At 39.9% G+C, this 17,562-nt stretch overlaps 1 protein-coding gene across 10 annotated transcripts in view; it reads left to right on the top strand.

The window, feature by feature from the left end:
- SPHKAP (SPHK1 interactor, AKAP domain containing) overlaps window positions 1–17,562 on the top strand; it is a 141,969-nt gene that overhangs the window by 100,112 nt on the left and 24,295 nt on the right. For 9 of the 10 annotated variants that reach the window (XM_019657109.1, XM_019657105.1, XM_019657104.1 and 6 more), the window contains 3 exons: window positions 310–444; window positions 5,054–5,309; window positions 7,344–11,124. In XM_019657109.1, the coding sequence (XP_019512654.1) occupies window positions 310–444; window positions 5,054–5,309; window positions 7,344–11,124 (4,172 nt within the window). Of the gene's footprint in view, window positions 1–309; window positions 445–1,702; window positions 1,770–5,053; window positions 5,310–7,343; window positions 11,125–17,562 lie in introns of those variants that run through there. The other variant, XM_019657112.1, reaches the window with a different exon arrangement.

Here is a 17,562-nt window from a genome sequence, read left to right as displayed (position 1 = left end):
TTATTCCAGGACTTAAGAGGAAAAAATCCCCAAACTACTATATATAACTGTGGTGTGACAGTAATTATTAAATGTTTACTTTGGGAAATTTAGAACCAAAGAATTTTTAGATCTTTATGGAATTTCCTATTCCAAACTCAACCGTTACACTTCAATTTCACACAATCTCTTCTAATAATATAGCACATGAAGTGATCTCTAGCATGAATAGTTACATGAGTATATTATTTTTGCCAGTAAATAGTTTCAGGGGAGTGTTTTGGAAGTGAAAGGAAATCATCTAAACTAATAAAGATTCTTGCTCTGCAGAAATTGGTTAATGTATCACCAGATCTCCCAAAACTTATCAACTCCATGAACGTCCAACAGCCAAAAGAAAATGAAATTGTCCTCCTAAGCGGGTTAACATCTGGAAATCTCCAGACAGATTTTGAAGTTTCACAGGTAAGAAATATAAGCTCTTGATAAGGTTTTCACTAGCGATCAGGTCTTGGCACAAATCAGTGTGACCCCCAAGTAGACACTACACATAAACTCCTGTAGCATAAAAATAGAAAATGTCTTTGCATTCAAGAATATTCTTCATTTGTATTTCTCCTAAATGTTGCCACTTAAAGTTTGACAGAGCTTTCCTCACATCAACTCCTAACATTTATTCTTTTCTCAAGTTCATGGTGCTAAGTGGTACTTAAACCAGAGCAGACACACTAGGCATTGATTGGCTGGCTTAGTTTTCTGCAAATCTACTGGATAATAAAAAACAGAATTGTCTTCTGTTTCAAGAACAACACCAAAATTCTGATTCATACCATGTGATTTCAGAATCCCACAATTTCTTCCTTTTGAATGTTAGTTATGTCTTAGGATGTACCCAACAGCCAGGCTAATAAATGCAGGATAGCAACCCCCAGGATACAAAGGGTGTTTCCAGGGAAATTCCCAGAAGAAACAAATATTACTGAAAATAAAGTAAGAATTAAAATGCTATTATTCTCATTCAACATACTGACATTCATTGTTATTATATAAATTATTATATTTACTTGAAGAAAAATAACAAAATTTTTCATTGTTTAATCAATTTACAGAAAAATAGATAAAAAATTTCTAAAGGCACACTGTATAAAAAAGATTGCTAATTTTCTCAAATAAGATAAGTTGGTAGTGATAGTTACAGATTAAGATAACGAGCATTTGTTTCCTCGCAAATCGTTCTTCCTTGGTTTTAGTTTTGCTGAAAATCTTTAAAATATTTTATTCTTCAATCTTTCAAAATATCAAAAAATTCAGAGGCCCACCCATGATTTCTTTCTCTACTCTAGATGTTTCATAAAAATCTATGCACAAAAAAGCAAAAACAAAAAAACCTATCCAACAATTCTTGCTAAACAATCGTGTTTCCTCTGTTTTCTCTCTTTGAACTTTTCCTTATATTCATTAGTCTCTGGACACCCACTAATTTTCTGAACAAACATAATGCCAAATTCTCATTTGCCCTAAAAGTTTAAAAAAACAGTTAAGTGAAACCACTTAGTGGTATATCTAAATATGTGTTTCTATTATTATTGCTATTAATATTATTTACTTGTTCTAAGTTCTTGTCTGAGATGTGCACCTTCAAGTTCTTCCTTCTTCCAGAGATATACGCCTCCTCGATCCTTTTTTGACAAGCCGCTGCTCATTCTTCAGGTTGCAGCTTAAATGGTCAGCCTCAAACTTCCTAATCCACTTCTCCAAACCTGAGTCCGTTTCCCATTACACTTTCTCTAGTAAGTTGGGCTTTCCCTTCAGAGCAAATAAAACACGTTATAGTGTAGGTCAATATACATGTTCACTTAATACCTCTCCCCCTTTACAATGTAATTCTGCGAGATCCAAGTTGGTATTTTTTTGGTCACCACTGTGCATGCAGCACTTAAGACCATGGCTGGTTTACGGTAGGTGTACAAAAATTAATTTGGAGTGGATAAATTACAAAATTAAATCTTATAATTGTGTTATAGAGGACTTCCAGCATATGAATCAGTATTAAACTTTGTTCTATAATATCTTAAGCACATTGCACTTATTAACTATCACTTTTTGCAGTTAACAATTAAAGTATACATTAATTAAAAAAAATCTACGCACAGCCTATTACAATTTGCAAATCAAGTCTAGTACATTTCCTTAGTGAGGAAATTAATCGTCTGAAAAGAGAACACAGAAGTGCCTCTAAACAGCCTCTCTTTATATGAAGCAAAACCGTGATGACCAAAAGTAATTTTCAAACCTGAGTTTTAAGAGCATTTCTAGACTAGTTCTGTTAGGATTTCTAACTAAACATGGCAGAAAATTGGCGTAAGCACGAAGAGAATGCATTGTTTCATGTAATTAAAAAATTCAGATTAAATACAAGGACTTAAACAGTGTCATCAGACGTGGATTTTCTCTGTGGCCTCTCTCCTGCTTTCTCTGTTTACCCCATTATCAGACAAGCTCTTCCGACAAGTAGGAGGCAATATCGCTATGGGTTCAAGTTCAGGAGGCTTCCAGCAACAGTCTCATTGTGTCTTATTGGCTCTCAAGAGTCATGTGCCCATTTCTGAACTAATCACTATGGCCTGAGGAATAAGAGAGTCAAGCTGTCCAGACCTGAGTCACATGATCAGCTCTGGAGCTGGAGGTGAATTAACTCCATGTGGATTACTTGGACTGTGAGTGGCCCAGAAAAATGGCACAGGGTGTGAGAACCAAAGGAAGGGTGAATGATGTTTGGTCAGAAAAGCAACCCAGATAATCATTAGTGTAAGGGAGACTACGATTGCCCAAAACTCATTAAAAGCATGTTTAAAATGCTGCATACTTTTCTTAAGAGCTGGCAAGAATTTCCTGTGAGCTACAACATACACATGTCAAAATTCTTTGTTCCAAGGGTCCCCACCACTGCCTGTGTGTCACTTCACCCACAGAAAGGCTAGCTGGTCCTTTCAGGGTCACACAGCTATAAAGAGAAACAGCCAGCAATGCAAGCCAGGTTTGTTGGACTCTAACTCCCTTGTCCTTTCCAATTCTCCCCATGGCCTCCTGGTCCAACCAACAAAGACCCAGCACCCACATGACAAGCGCAGTTTAGAAAGGATGGTGCGTTGCACTGAGACCTACTCAAACTCAGGCATGCTTAGTAAAGTTATGTCTGCATCTCACAGAAAGAACGGCCACGGGAGCAGATCTTGTGACTGTACATAATAACCATCTCAGAAAAAAAAAAGTTTTTTCTAAAGGAAAATAATCTATTTTACTTGTATTTTCCACTTAGTATTTTACTTGACTGTTGGCTGTTGTAATGATTATTTTTCTGAAGATTTTTTAGAGTCTTATCCTAAGACTCTACTGAGGACAGTTTGAGGAAGGAAAAAGGTAACTGTTGTGCCACGTCCTCATTGGTTGCTTACCAGTGTGTATTCATTAGTCTTTTGAAACATATACGCATAGATAGTTATGTATGTGTTTATATATATTTAATAATATCCACAAGAAATAAGGTCCAAGAGAATACAGACCATAGATAAGTAGCTCCGTGAGAGCAAGATGTCTGACTTATTCACCACTCAGCACTTAGTAGGTGCATAAAAATATTTGTTGAATGAATAAACACATAAATCAATGAGGGATGTTCTGCACATTTCTTTACGTTTTTCCAGTTGTATAATTTAATTGTAAAATAATGTAGCAGTATGAAAGCAAGAGTCATTGGCTGAGGTAAAAAGAAAAAGACGTGAACAAAGAGAAAACTGCTCATAGATAACAAAACTAGAGCAACAGAAAGCTGTCTCTGCATTAGCTTTGCAACAATATTGTACTTTTCGTGCCCAAAGGGGCCAGTTTGTAAATGGGTGATTACTCTTGGTGTTCTTAGTCCTCCACCCTGGTACCTTATTTTGCTTTTAAAAACATTTTCTTTATACTTCATCTTCCTTCAACTTTTTGGATATGGAAAGAAACTAATTTGCATTTGAATAGCCCTTTGTGCTTCCTGATGGTGCTTTCATATTATTTCATTAAATCACTATGACTAGTCTCCAAGAACAAACAGAGGAAGGTATTATTTTTAATCTCCATTTTATTGAATAGGAAACTAAAGTTAAGAGAAGTGAGGTAGCTTCTCATGTGGACTACTGAAAATGTTACACTGATGGCCAAAAATCTTTGGTACTGTAATTTCCTGGGTTGAAGGTGCCAAGCGGCTGTGTGTTCCCATCCTCACATGGTCTTTGAGAACATGAGCTATGCCCTTGGGACTATTTAAACCTCCCCAATTAACCCAGTTCAAGTGGCTTTCACCAATCTCTCCATCTTTCCTTATGAAATTAGCAGATAACCAACTTTTAACGGGACAGGGCAACTAAGCCAAGGCTACCCCTGAACAAACAGGCAATGGCCGTAGTTGACTAAGAGGAGAGTCCACATTGCTCTGCAGCCCTGGCATTGCTGAGCTATGAAAACAGATGGACTGTGGTACCTACAAAATAATTTACCCGTTTGGGAGATTTGCTCCAATTTTCAGAACTACCACCTACTGTGAAGATACAAAAAAAAGTTCGCCTTCCCTTTGGTAAAGCCACTGAGCAGGCTCAGATGGACTACAGTCCTCCCACAGAAGCTCGTAAAAATGCCATCGCCTCTTGCTTCAGTGGAGCTGCGGTCTGACTCAATTCTGGCCTTGCTCTCCTGTTTTAATAGCTTTCGAAAAAGTCTTCTGTACCTGTTTGACTTTGCCCAGGGCAATTTTTCCTTTGTTAGAAGGGAACAAAAATATGTGCTACAACGGGTCTCTTTTACCCTAGGTCAAATTTTTTCCTAGGCACCCTGTGTTCCCAAATATCACTTGAACTTTTCTTGTTTTGTTTTATTTTGTTTGAAGCAGCTCATCGATATAAGCCTAGAAGATATTCCAAATCTTTTAAAGGTCCCCACTCCTTCTGACAGGAGAGATTGGTGGAAGAAGAAAGGTCGGGGTTAGTGGGTTTCTATTTTCTCTTTTAATAAATGTCTTTTATCTCTGTCCTTTCAGTGTCCTTGGATGCCAGATATCTGCTTGGTCCAGTGTGCCAGAGGGAACAGACCAAACAGTACCAATTGCATTATCTTTGAAATCAACAAATTCTTGATTGGTCTAGAACTGGTGCAGGAGCGGCAGCTCCACCTGGAGACAAACATCTTGAAAGTGGAGGATGACACAAACTGTTCCCTGTCTTCAATCGAGGAAGACTTTCTCACTGCGTCCGAGCACTTGGAGGAAGAAAGCGAGGTGGAAGAATATAGGAACGGTGAGGACTCAACCAGTAAAACAGATGCTCATTCTGAAGTTAGTCATCCTGTAAAAATGTCTGGATGGAATTTGAGCAAAGTGTCAGGCCTCGTCAGTTTGGCTGACACATCACAATCTCCACTAACTGAGTTCAGGGCAGGGAGGAGGCTAAGAAAACAGCAGGGAAGATGCTGACTGATGCACTTAGACTTAATGGTTAGATGGCTCCATTCTCCCTAAAGATGCCTTAGGGGTGATGTGTGTCTTAAAGGGAAATGGTCCTGCCTGCCAAGAGATGGAGAGTATCCCTGGAAGGAAAGTTAACTCCCCTAAGACGTCCATAAAAGCCACCTATTTGTTGCAGCCAAGTTAGACTGGCCTGAATCCTCACATGGCCTCTTTGAAGCTGTGCAACCCGGGGCCAGTCATCTAGTCTTTCTGAGCCCTTATCCATAATTTGGGAGTGTAATAGCTACTATAGCACTATTATGTTTAAATTTATATTATAATTACATTGTTATATTTTATTATTGTCATGTGCCACTTAATGATGAGAAAGGTATTCTGAGAAATGCATCTTAGGCGATTTCATCATTGTGCAAACATTACAGAGTGCCCTCATACAAACCTAGATGGCATAGCCTATGACACACCTGGGCTACATGGCGATAGCCTATTGCTTCAGGCTACAAACCTGTACAGCACATTACTGTACAAAACAACATGAGATAAATCAAGCACAAGAGAAAATGGTGCAACCAAGAGATGCAGTAAACACGAGATGTAGGAGACTGATGCCGGTATAACACCGTATATTGTTTTACAGCAAACTTTTTATTTAATAAGTAGAAAGAGTTTTACATGGATATTGTAATGGCTACAATGTCACTAGGCAATAGGAAATTTTCACCTACATTATAATCCTATGGGACCAACGTCACATATGTGGTCTGACATTGACCAAAATGTCGTTATGTGGTACATGACTATATTAGACTATTATTAATGTGAGGGCAGAAGGAACTAACCCAAGAAAGTGCTTAGCACTCATTTATTCACTGTTTCTTCTTCTTTTTTTTTTTTTAAAGATTTTTATTGGGGAATTGGGGGGATGGGAACAGCGGTGGGGAATTGGGGGAAGGGGAACAGAGAAGTTGCTGTCGTTTTGTTCTTCAGTCTAGTTGTGGAGGACGCTGCTTCACTGGCCCAAGTTGGCACCATCATTGCGCTCTTCCTGGGTGAGGCAGATCAGTCACCGGCTTCTGGACGGCCGCTCACTGCGGCTGCTGGCTACACACGGTAGCCCATGGCAACCCACTGCCACAGGGGCTGCAGCCTACGCCGTTGCCAGTGACTCACGGCAGTCCAGCTCCAGGTTGAGCTGTTGTTCAGCATCTTAGCTGTGGAGGGCAGTGTCACTGGCCCTCATATGTGGGATCCGAACCAGGGCCCTCTGGCACCCCAAGCCAGTTCTTAATCATCATGCCACTCATCCGGCCCTATTCACTGTTTCTATTGACTTATTAGTGGAGCTCTGTGAACAATGGGCTCCTCTCCCCCACTCTTAACCTGAGAGATAATCCAGATGTTGCTACTGTCCCTGGGGCGAGTCCTATGCAAACTCCAGTGCAAATCTTTATAACAAGACCCACGATTCAAGTTGCTCTAAATATCCCACTCCACTGTCTTTCCTCACTAAGAAGCTATAGGATGCAATTTGGGGGTTACTTTTCCCCTGAAGAATGGTGACCAGATCTCAGCACCCAAAAGCCTTCTTCCACTCTAGCACTTGCATTTGTATTCTGCATTGAAAGCCATGTTGTTGGGTGGCATTCCGTAATGAAACTCAAAAGCCTTTTCAGATTTATTCTTCTTTAGGAAACATCCAAATGTTATTTATTTTATTATTTATGTTATTATGTTTGTTTGTTTTTTTTTTGGCGGGGAAAGATACCTGATACTTGAAAGCATTTTTAGGAAGTAAGTATTATTTTAGACTCATGAGAACCTGCTACCCAAAAAGTAATAGTGGTCTTCATTTTCTCTTCACTAGGCTGTGAAAATATAAATCTTTCAGCCAATGTTATGGAAAGTAAAAAGCCAAAGGAAACCACCCAGGAGGAATGGGATTACAATAAGGAAAAGTCACTTAATACTTTGGAAGACAAATACATTAGCAAGTACCATGCATCACTGATTAAAACAGAAGGATCTCTGGAGAAAGGAACAGAAGATACAACTTTGCAGAGTCTAGATCCATCAATCAACACATCAGAGTGGAAACGTGAACCTGTGGGAAATGACAGGTCAGCCACAAATTATTATTATTCAGAAAAATGTAAAGGCCAAATGGAAAAATTGCAGGCGCTATATATTCCAGGCAATGCTTATTTCTCCAGGGTGGTTAAGAAAGATGGACCTTCTGCCTGTGGTACTCTCACTGAGCATGGCAACAGCTTAGACGCAGGAGATCATGAAGATGCAACAACCTCTCTTCTTCCCATTCAAGATGGAAAAGCCACAACTGGCGAGTACGCTACAAATTTAGCAGAGTCTGTGCTACAGGATGCATTTATTAGATTATCTCAGTCTCAGCCTACACTACCCCAGGAATCTGTGGTCAGTGTCTCTGTAGGAAGCACTCCGCTCTCCAGTGGCTGCTCCACAAAAGACATTGTGGCCCCTCGGTCATGGAATGAGCTCCCCAAAATCGTCATTGTTCAGAGTCCAGATGGCAGTGATGCTGCCCCTGAGCCAGGTATCTCTACATGGCCTGAGATGGAACTCTCTGTTGAAACTTCAGGTGTCCCTTCCAGAGAGAACTCTAGCAGACACCCCCAGAGTGCTCTAGAAGTAGCATTAGCTTGTGCAGCCACTGTGATTGGAACTATTTCCAGTCCAAAGGCCACAGAAAGACTCAAAATGGAGCAAGAAGCCCTGGTTTCAAACCATCCACTAGGAGACCGTGAACCACGGCAAACTCCAGCTTCCCAAGTAGTCACGGAGCCTTCGATCAATGAGTACTCATTTCCATCTGCTTTGTGTGGCATGACACAGGTGGCGAGTGCCGTGGCTGTCTGTGGCCTGGGTGAAACAGGGGAGGTGAAGTACCCTGTGGTTTCAAGTGGCCTCTTGTCTGCAGCTGAGTCTTCTGCAGCAACCCCCCCACTTTGTAATTTAGTGACAGGGAAGAGCATGGAGCTGGGAAATGAAGCCATCGCAGAGGCATTGCTCAATGAGGCCACTCTGGTTCTGACAAGGCCTAATACCTACAGCAGCATTGGTGACCTCATGGAATCCATAACCAGGAGAATCATGGAAACTGCTTCAAAGCCTCAGACCTTGTGCTCAGAAAATGTCCTCAGAAATGAACTGGCCCAGGCCTTGTCCAGTGTTATCCTGAAGCATGCCATTGATGAAGTTCACCAAACAAATAAAATAATCGACCACAACAACGGCAGGCATACCTCTGAAACTCTGGATACCTTGATGGAAAGTACAAATCAACTGCTCTTCAGTGTGATATGCTGCACATTTAAGAAGATGAGCCATCTTGCACAGCTGAGTGAATGTCCCACCATCCATCCTAAGGAGACCATTGGATGGAGAGAAACAGACCTAAGCTGCCAGCCCCCTGATCAGGCTGCTGGTCAGGCACGGACGAAAGCCACTGAATGCTCCAGCCACCATCCACTCAGCAATGCACATAGCACTAGTCCTGTTATCAATGAGGCTGTAGATAACGTGCATCCAAAGCAAGACAGCAAAGGCCCAGTGAAGCCAGGCCTCTTTCAGAGCCCCACACTGCAATCTGAATTGTCTTGTAGTCCCAGAGTGCCTGGTTCTTCGACTGCAAAAACATCCCCTGAGGAAATATACCTGAAAGGAACCATGGCAAAGGATACAAAAAACCCTCACCAGGTGCTCAGTCACAATGAGAGTGGATGTAGAGCCTCATCAGAGGGAGAATGGACACCCACAGCCTCCAAGTGCAACCACGGTTCCCAGGATGCTGAGGACGGCTTCAGTCCAAACACCCAAGAAAAGTACAGCTGTGTCTCACCTCTAAGAAACGAACTTCAAGTCAGTCTGTCTTTGTTAGAGAATGACTTGCCGCTCCCTGCTCAATCTGTGCTACAGGCACAACACACAGACGCATACTGCATTACAGACTTTGCGGAAGAGTTAGCAGAGACCATTGTCTCCATGGCAACTGAAATCGCAGCAATTTGCCTTGACAACTCAAATGGAAAACAGCCCTGGTTTTGTGCATGGAAAAGAGGAAATGAGTTTCTGGTTACCCCGAACGTATCCTGCCGATCCTTGAAGAGGAAGGAGAGTCAGGCGGGTGGGGCCACCGTGAGGAAACACAAGCCGCCGCGGCTCAGCGAGATCAAGAGGAAAACAGATGAGCACCCAGAGCTTAAGGAGAAGCTGATGAACAGAGTGGTGGACGAGTCCATGAACCTTGAGGACGTCCCAGATTCTGTCAATATTTTTGCAAACGAAGTGGCAGCCAAGATCATGAACCTCACCGAGTTTTCCATGGTGGACGGCGTCTGGCAAGCCCAGAGCTTTCCCCGGAATCGGTTACACAGCGGAGATAGGTGGAACCGGCTGAAGGCCTCCAGCTGTGAAAGCATTGCAGAGGAGGACTCGGATGCCAGGGCCTACGTCAACGGCCTGGGTTTAATGAGCACCCTAAGTCAGCCGGTGAGCAGGGCCAGCTCTGTCTCCAAGCAGTCGAGCTGTGAGAGCATCACCGATGAGTTTTCCAGGTTCATGGTGAACCAGATGGAAAATGAAGGAAGAGGGTTTGAGTTGCTGCTGGATTACTACGCAGGCAAGAATGCCAGCAGCATCCTGAATTCAGCTATGCAGCAGGCATGCAGGAAACATGACCACCTCAGCGTGAGGCCAAGCTGCCCCTCGAAGCAGTCCAGCACCGAGAGCATAACTGAGGAGTTCTACAGGTACATGCTGAAGGACGTGGAAAGAGACGGCAAAGACAGCGCCTCCTCCAGACGAAGCAGCCAGGATTGGACGGCTGGCTTCCTGTCACCTTCTCTGCGATCCCCTTTGTGTTACCGACAGTCATCCATGCCAGACGGCAGATCCCTGGGGGCCAGGTTGACGGTGAACGCGCCGTTCAAAGCCAACTCCTTAGATGGCTTTGCCCAAAACAGCCAGCGAGATTTCCTGAGCGTACAGCCAGTCAGCAGTGCTTCCTCTTCAGGGCTCTGCAAATCCGACTCTTGCTTGTACCGGAGAGGTGGGACTGACCACATCACAACCATGTTAATTCATGAGACATGGGCAAACTCCATCGAGGCCCTCATGCGGAAGAACAAAATTATAATGGATGATGCCCAGGCAGCTGAGGCTGAGCCCGTTTCCAGGGGCTCCCCCTTGCAACTGGAGAAGGGTGCAAACAGATTACCTTCGAGCAAAGTGCAGAGTGGGCCAATTCTTCTTGTCCAGGAATCTATTGATTACCCAAGGAAAGACTCCATTACCAGAAGCCAACATCCCCCCGAGTCGGCTTTAAGCAAAGATGCTCCTCTTACAAAGCACAACGGTTTCGATTCTAAAAAGGAAACTCCCTTGTGCCATGATGGTGTCCCTCTAAACTACACCAGGCGACCACTTTGTTCAAGGGAAGTGCCTTTAATTCAGATTGAAACGGATCAGAGAGAAGAATGCGTTGGTGAACCTGAACACATCCTCTCCAAAAGCAGCCCCCTAGAGGAGGCAGCAGAGCATTTGAAAGAAGAAATGGGCCCAGATGTGGCGAGGGGTGGAGACGCTGCCGAGAGTGCCCGCCAAAACTGTAGGTGAGTACATCTCTGAGACTAGATAAGGGTGCATGGGACTGGAGTTTACATCTTAATTAGTATTTATTCTAAATTTTAGGGACTTTATTGATGCAAGAACTGAGTTCCTGAGACAATAAATGACCTCCCTGGGTTACTATGCACTTACAATAGAAAGATGGAAGTTATTATTATTTTTTTTTATTTCTAAAACAAATTGGTTTCATTTACATAATAGAGGAACTAAGGTATTATTCTCCCTATTGAAATTAATCATCCATAGTATGCTGCTTTTTAAAATTTGCCCATGGCAATTTTCAAGCAAAAAAGAAAAATATGTGAACTAATCCATTTGAAAAAAAAATTAAATTTAAATAAACTTTAATATTCGAAACTGACATTAACTATTTTGGTATCATTTTTCTCTAGGGCCTTCTCCTTTCAAGTTTTTCTTTATTGCCTTGTTCTAAAGATCTTTTCAAGGACACTGTGTCCCAAAAGTGCAGGCTCTTTCAATGCATGGTATAATCATGGAGGCATTAAGGACAAAACAACACTAGAGTATTGTCATTTCAATTTCTCTTTCAGAAAATTGTAATTGTAGGTGACAATGCTTTTTGATTTTGAGGCAAAGTAATTATTTCTCTTGGGCTGCTTAAAGAAGTGTCAATTCCTTTTAAAACTCCCATTTTCTGTAGAAAATTCATAAGATTCTTGAATGAGACCATTGTATCATTTTTAAATGCTTGGTCTATAGTTAAAGGTAAACAAAACAGAGGAAAACAAAAACAAAAATTAAGCTACTGGCCTTGGGGAACGTTAGTGGAGAAATAGCCCGCATAGTCTTTTCAGAGACATGTGCCTATTGAATGAAGAGCCGGGGGTTTTTTAATGTTTCATTGCAATAAACAAGTTGAGCGCAGCCTTCGTCAAATTTTATCAGCTCTCACGTGTCCCCAGTATTCCCCCACCTCACCAGGGAAGCAAAAGGGGTCCTTCCTAACTAAGGTGCTGGTGATCCCCCATCATTATAGGGCATCATTACAAGGTGTAGGTGGAGTTGGTCGGAAGGCTGTGGGTTATTGTTAACCTGATTAACATTGTTAAGCTGATTAACAAGGTGTAGGTGTTGTGTGGTCCAGGTGCATGCATTTCATTCTCAACCACTTAGTGCTAAGAACTTAACTTTCCAATTGGATTAAATTGTGGAAGAAATCAAAGGGAAGAAAGCATGAAAATATACAAATAAGCAAAAGAACGCAAAGTTAAACCCAATGAAGTATAGGCTAAGTTAACCACGAAGACAAGTTCATATATATCAGTAATTTCTCAGCTAAAGACAATACCTATCAAAGCCTTACAGGAGCACCTCACCTCACTTTAACATTCACCACCTTCAGGAAGTATGGAGAATTACAAGTTTTTAAAAGTGATCAGAGTTGAAGAAACAAAATAGCCAATGTGCCATTCTTTAGAATTACTTTAACTTGAGATAGGAGAAAATGGAACACCCTTCTTTTAGGTTCCAGGTATCAGATGTAGAGTCTCCTTGAACACAGAGATCATAAACCACTGAGATTTTTAGTCAAAGAAGGTAACCTAGTTAGGGAGCATTCATGAACTAATAATGAACAAGATTCACGGTTGTAGGTTCAAATCAAATAGTGACTGTCACTGAAGTTACATAAAATTCATTATACAGTTTTGAGTCAAGTGTCACTATTATGCTTAAAATAGGTACAGCCTGGGGACTTTCAAAAAGTTGGAGAAAGATGTATAAAGAAAGCCTCCAATGATTTAGGTTTGTGTTCCATATAATGACCCAAGCATATATTCTCTCATGATACAGATTTCTGATTTTGTTTTCCAGTAATGAAAGAAAAAAATGTGGAATCACCAGCCTTAAAAACTGAAGAGATAGGTCTGCTTCCAACACATACTAAATATTAAATATATTTTAATTTGTGGAGCAATATAAAGAATTGTTATAGAACATGAGCTCCACTAACTAACCTTGTAACCATGTCACCTTAGTCAAGTTCCCTAATCTCTCTACCCCAGTTTCCTCAACCTATAGATGGGAATAATAATAATAATAATCATCGTAATAATAATAATAATAATAGTCATAAGAGGATTCGTAAGACTTAAATAAAGAAATGCACCTAAAGTTCTTAAATCAGTGCCTACTACTCAATAAATGTTTACTTTATGGTTGTTGTTGTCTTGGGTTAGGGTATTTGGTTGCCTTTATTCCAGGGGATTACTTCCCCAAGAGAAACTTGTTATAAACAGTGTGAGAATTTTATTACAACAGGAGAATTCCCAGGATTTGCAAGAGGAGAAATTAGTCATATATAGATCACGTTTTCTAAGCTCAAAGTTGTTACCATGAAATTTGATGTGCCAAGATAGCTAAAAATGGAACTCAATTCCCTATGAAGGAGTTCCTACCCACTTACCCACATGAGAGATAGGTGAGACAGGCACTCTTAATTTTGTTTAGAGGTGGGAGGTGTCATGTCCTGAGGATATTTTTAGGCTACTCTCTGAGGGACATTTTCATATTTCTTTCTGAAAACTGCATAAAAGCTCAATATACTGAAATAAAAATCACTTTATTCCTTTTTTATGTATTAAAAGAGTAGCAACTTCAGAATATATTATGCAAGTCATACCCAAATAGAAATGTTTGTTGTATTTTAGGCCACCACAGTTGTCCAGATACCTGAATTTTCCCTCAGTTATAAAGAGCTTAAATGATGTAGGGTAGCCCGGTTCTTGATTTCTGGGAAAATATTACCCTCTTGGTGGGCATCAATGTGTTCTTAACTCAGCCACCTTCTCTGAGATTATTGAAGAATAATAATCTTTTTGATAATTTTAGATCACAAGGTATAAACACCAAACAGAATTCTGAGCATCACATATGGCACTCCCTGACCTAATCCGACTTTTTAGAAACATATTTCATGTTGTGTGTTCATTTCTATTTGCTTCAAGAAAATAATTATTCTTCCAATAAATATTTGATGCTCATTCTGTGATGCACATTATCCTTAGTGTCCTTAGAGCTGCAAACACAGAAGAACTTTGGTGCCTATTCCCATGGCTTTTACACACCAGTGGGAGAGACAAATAATATACATGGAAAACCTCTTTGGAAAAAAAAAAACAAAGTTATTAGACAAGAGTGTGATGAGAGGAAAATAAAAAGAGTAATGTAACAGAGAATAACCAATTGGGAGAAGTGTCTACTTAAGATAAATGCTGGCATTTGAGATGAGACCTAAAGGAAGACAAGGTATCAGCCATGTGAAGAATTGAAGTGGACTTGTATTTCACACCTTATGCTGTTCTAGCTAGCCTGAAAAATTCTCCCACTATGAGTCAACTAGAAAGTCTGGGTTAAATATAATAAGCATCCTTTTAAGTACAGGACTGAGCTTAACAGTATTATTATCATCATCATCACTGTCAACATCATCTTTATCTGAGAGGCAGAAAAATGAAAGGATCTGGAAACAAAAGTGGTAAGTTAAAGCTGATTGTGCAGCTGCACTTAAAGCATTTGCCAGTTTCAGCAACCCACAAGTTCATTTTCTAAAGACTCAAGAAAACCAGGAAATGATACTGTGGACCCATGAATGGTGAAGACTTAGAACTCACACCAACCTCCGTATCTTGAAGGGTTATGTCCTCAGTATAAATATGAGCTTAGGAATAGGGTCACCTGCTAGAAAAGACATCTGATATTTAAAAACAAACAAACAAACAAACAAAAAAACCTGTCTTTCAGGGTTAGGGTCCTGGATTAAAGGGGGGAAAATCCCTTAAGAATTTTTAACCACAGCTTAACCTAATAATGCATGTTTGGAGCTCTAATTTGTACCATCTGCGTGGTCCAGGGAACCCCAAGCTGGTAAAATACCTTAAAGCAATCTCAGGGTAATAACATTATGAGTATTGGCAGAGCAAAAATAAATCTCAGGATATTGAAGCCCAAGTCTCAAAGGATCCCAACAGAGCAAGCCCCAGTAAATTTGAGCTCAGAACCTCAAATTGCAAAATGCACATGGAATCAAGGCATTGTAAGCAAGACTCAGAACAAACATCAAATGGCAGAATTAGCCCTAACGAGAATTTCTGATGTTGGAATTATTAGATACAGAATATAAAACACATATATTTTAAATGGTTGAACAAATAAGGTATACAAAACCTTATTTTATAAAAAGGAGCAAGGAACAAACTACGATCAAAATAGGATACAGTAGATTTTAAAATGAGCTGAATACTGTAATAGATGACATATATAATCATTGAAATTAAAACCCCTGGATAAAAAATAATTATTTAAAGTAAGTAAAATCATGAAATCAAAACTTCAATAGCATATCTGCAGAGAGAATTATAGTCAAAGATAAATGTGAAAGGATTTCTGTTTCCACCACAATGGACTAACTGAAGCTGAACTTGCCTTCCCCCTGTAAACAACTAGAAAAATGAGAAAATTATATGAGAAAACTGTTGTGCAACAAACATCACATTGAGAGAAGGGAAAGAAATATGATGAGCCCTATAACCTCCTTAACTTTTGCTTGGATTCCCTTTTCAGACAACAGTTCAGAGCAAACCTAAGCAGAGCTCAGAGGGCACTTGCAGTTGAGAAGTCAGACACTAGAGGGCACTAGGTAAAGAAAGAACTCCAGAAGTCTGCTGTGGGATCCACTTGCATCTGTTGCTGAACCCTGAACTATGCATATATGGGTGAAACCCCATAAAGCTGGAGACCTGTAAACTGAACAATTTCATTAAGCTCACACAGGACTGGGAGAAGTTTAATGCAAACAAGCCAGAGTAGAGAATCCATGTTAAACATATGCAACATTCAGTAGAGACCCTAAAAGGATCACACCATAGAATTAGGCTAACCTAGCCCTAAAAATAAAGGCTAATCTAAACTTGCCCCAGCAAAACTTGAAAACAAGCATTGAAAAGATCAAACTGAACTGAAATTAATTTAACCTAGAATGAGTCCAATACTCTTTAAAGAAAGACAACAAAATCCATCACTCAACAACATAAATTTGCAGTGTAACATCCAATTAAAAAATGCTTCACTTACAAAGAAACAGAAAAATATTACCCTTAACCTAGAGAACAGTCAATACAAATATATCCAGAAATTACAGAGATGATGAAATTAGCAAACAAGGACTTTAAATAGTTGTTATAAATATGCTCCAAAATTTACAGGTGCACATGAGCATGAAATTTGATGAATATTTAAACTTATAAATCAAAAAGTACAATGAACCCTAAGCAGGATAAACAAAAAGGAAACCACATCAAGGCACATCATAATCAAATTATTAAAACTCAGTGACAAAGGAATTATCTTACAAGCAGCTCAGAGAAAGAGAAACTTTACATACTGAGAACACAAATAAAGAAATGCATATGTCTCATCAGAGACATATCAGCTAAAAGACAAAAAAATGACATATTTACTGTGCTGAAGTAAAAAAACTGCCAACCTAATATTTTTACCCAGCAAAAAATAAAGGCTATTTATGGATAGGAAAACTCAATACTGTCAAGATGTCAGTTCTTCCTAACTTGATCTATAGATTCAATGCAATCCTGTTCAAAGTCCCAGCAATTTATTTTGTGGGTATTAATAAATTTATACTTAAGTTTATATAGAGAGGTAAAAGACCCAGAATATACAACACAATATTAAAAGAGAAAAACAAAGTCAGGCTGACACTATTTGACTTCAATACTTACTGTAAAGGTACAATAATCAAGACAATGTGGGGTTGGTGAAAGAATAAACAAATAAATCAATGGAACAGGATAAAGAACCCAGAAATATAGTCAACTGATTTTTGGCAAATGGTCAAAGGCAATGGAAAAAAAGATAGTCTTTTCAAGAAAGAGTACTGGAACAACCAGACATCCACAGGCAAATAAAAAAGAAGGAGAAAGAGAAGGAGAAGAATCTAGACACAAAACTTACACCCTTCACAAAAATAAACTCAAAATGGATCATAGACTTAAATGTAAAACACAAAACTACAAAATTCTTAGAAGACAGCATAGGAGAAAGTTTAGGTGACCTTGTGTTTGGCAATGATTTTTTAGATACAATACCAAAGATATGGTCTATAAAAGAAAAAATTGATAAAGTAGACTTCATTAAAATTAAAAACTGCTCTGTGAAAGACACTGTTAAGAGAACCAGAAGACAAGTCACAGATTGGGAGAAAATATTCTCAAAAGATATAACTGATAAAGGACTGTTATACAAAATATGCAAAGAACTCTTAAAACTTACAATAAGAAAACAAACAACCTGGGCCGGCCGAGTGGCGCGATGGTTAAGAACTCGCTTGGGATGCCAGAGGGCCCCGGTTCGGATCCCACATATGAGGGCCAGTGACACTGCCCTCT

The sequence above is a fragment of the Hipposideros armiger genome, unplaced genomic scaffold, assembly GCF_001890085.2.
Source record: "Hipposideros armiger isolate ML-2016 unplaced genomic scaffold, ASM189008v1 scaffold_273, whole genome shotgun sequence".
NCBI lineage: Eukaryota > Metazoa > Chordata > Mammalia > Chiroptera > Hipposideridae > Hipposideros > Hipposideros armiger.
Note: the sequence above shows the minus strand (reverse complement) of the source record. Positions and strands in the feature narration are given on the sequence as shown.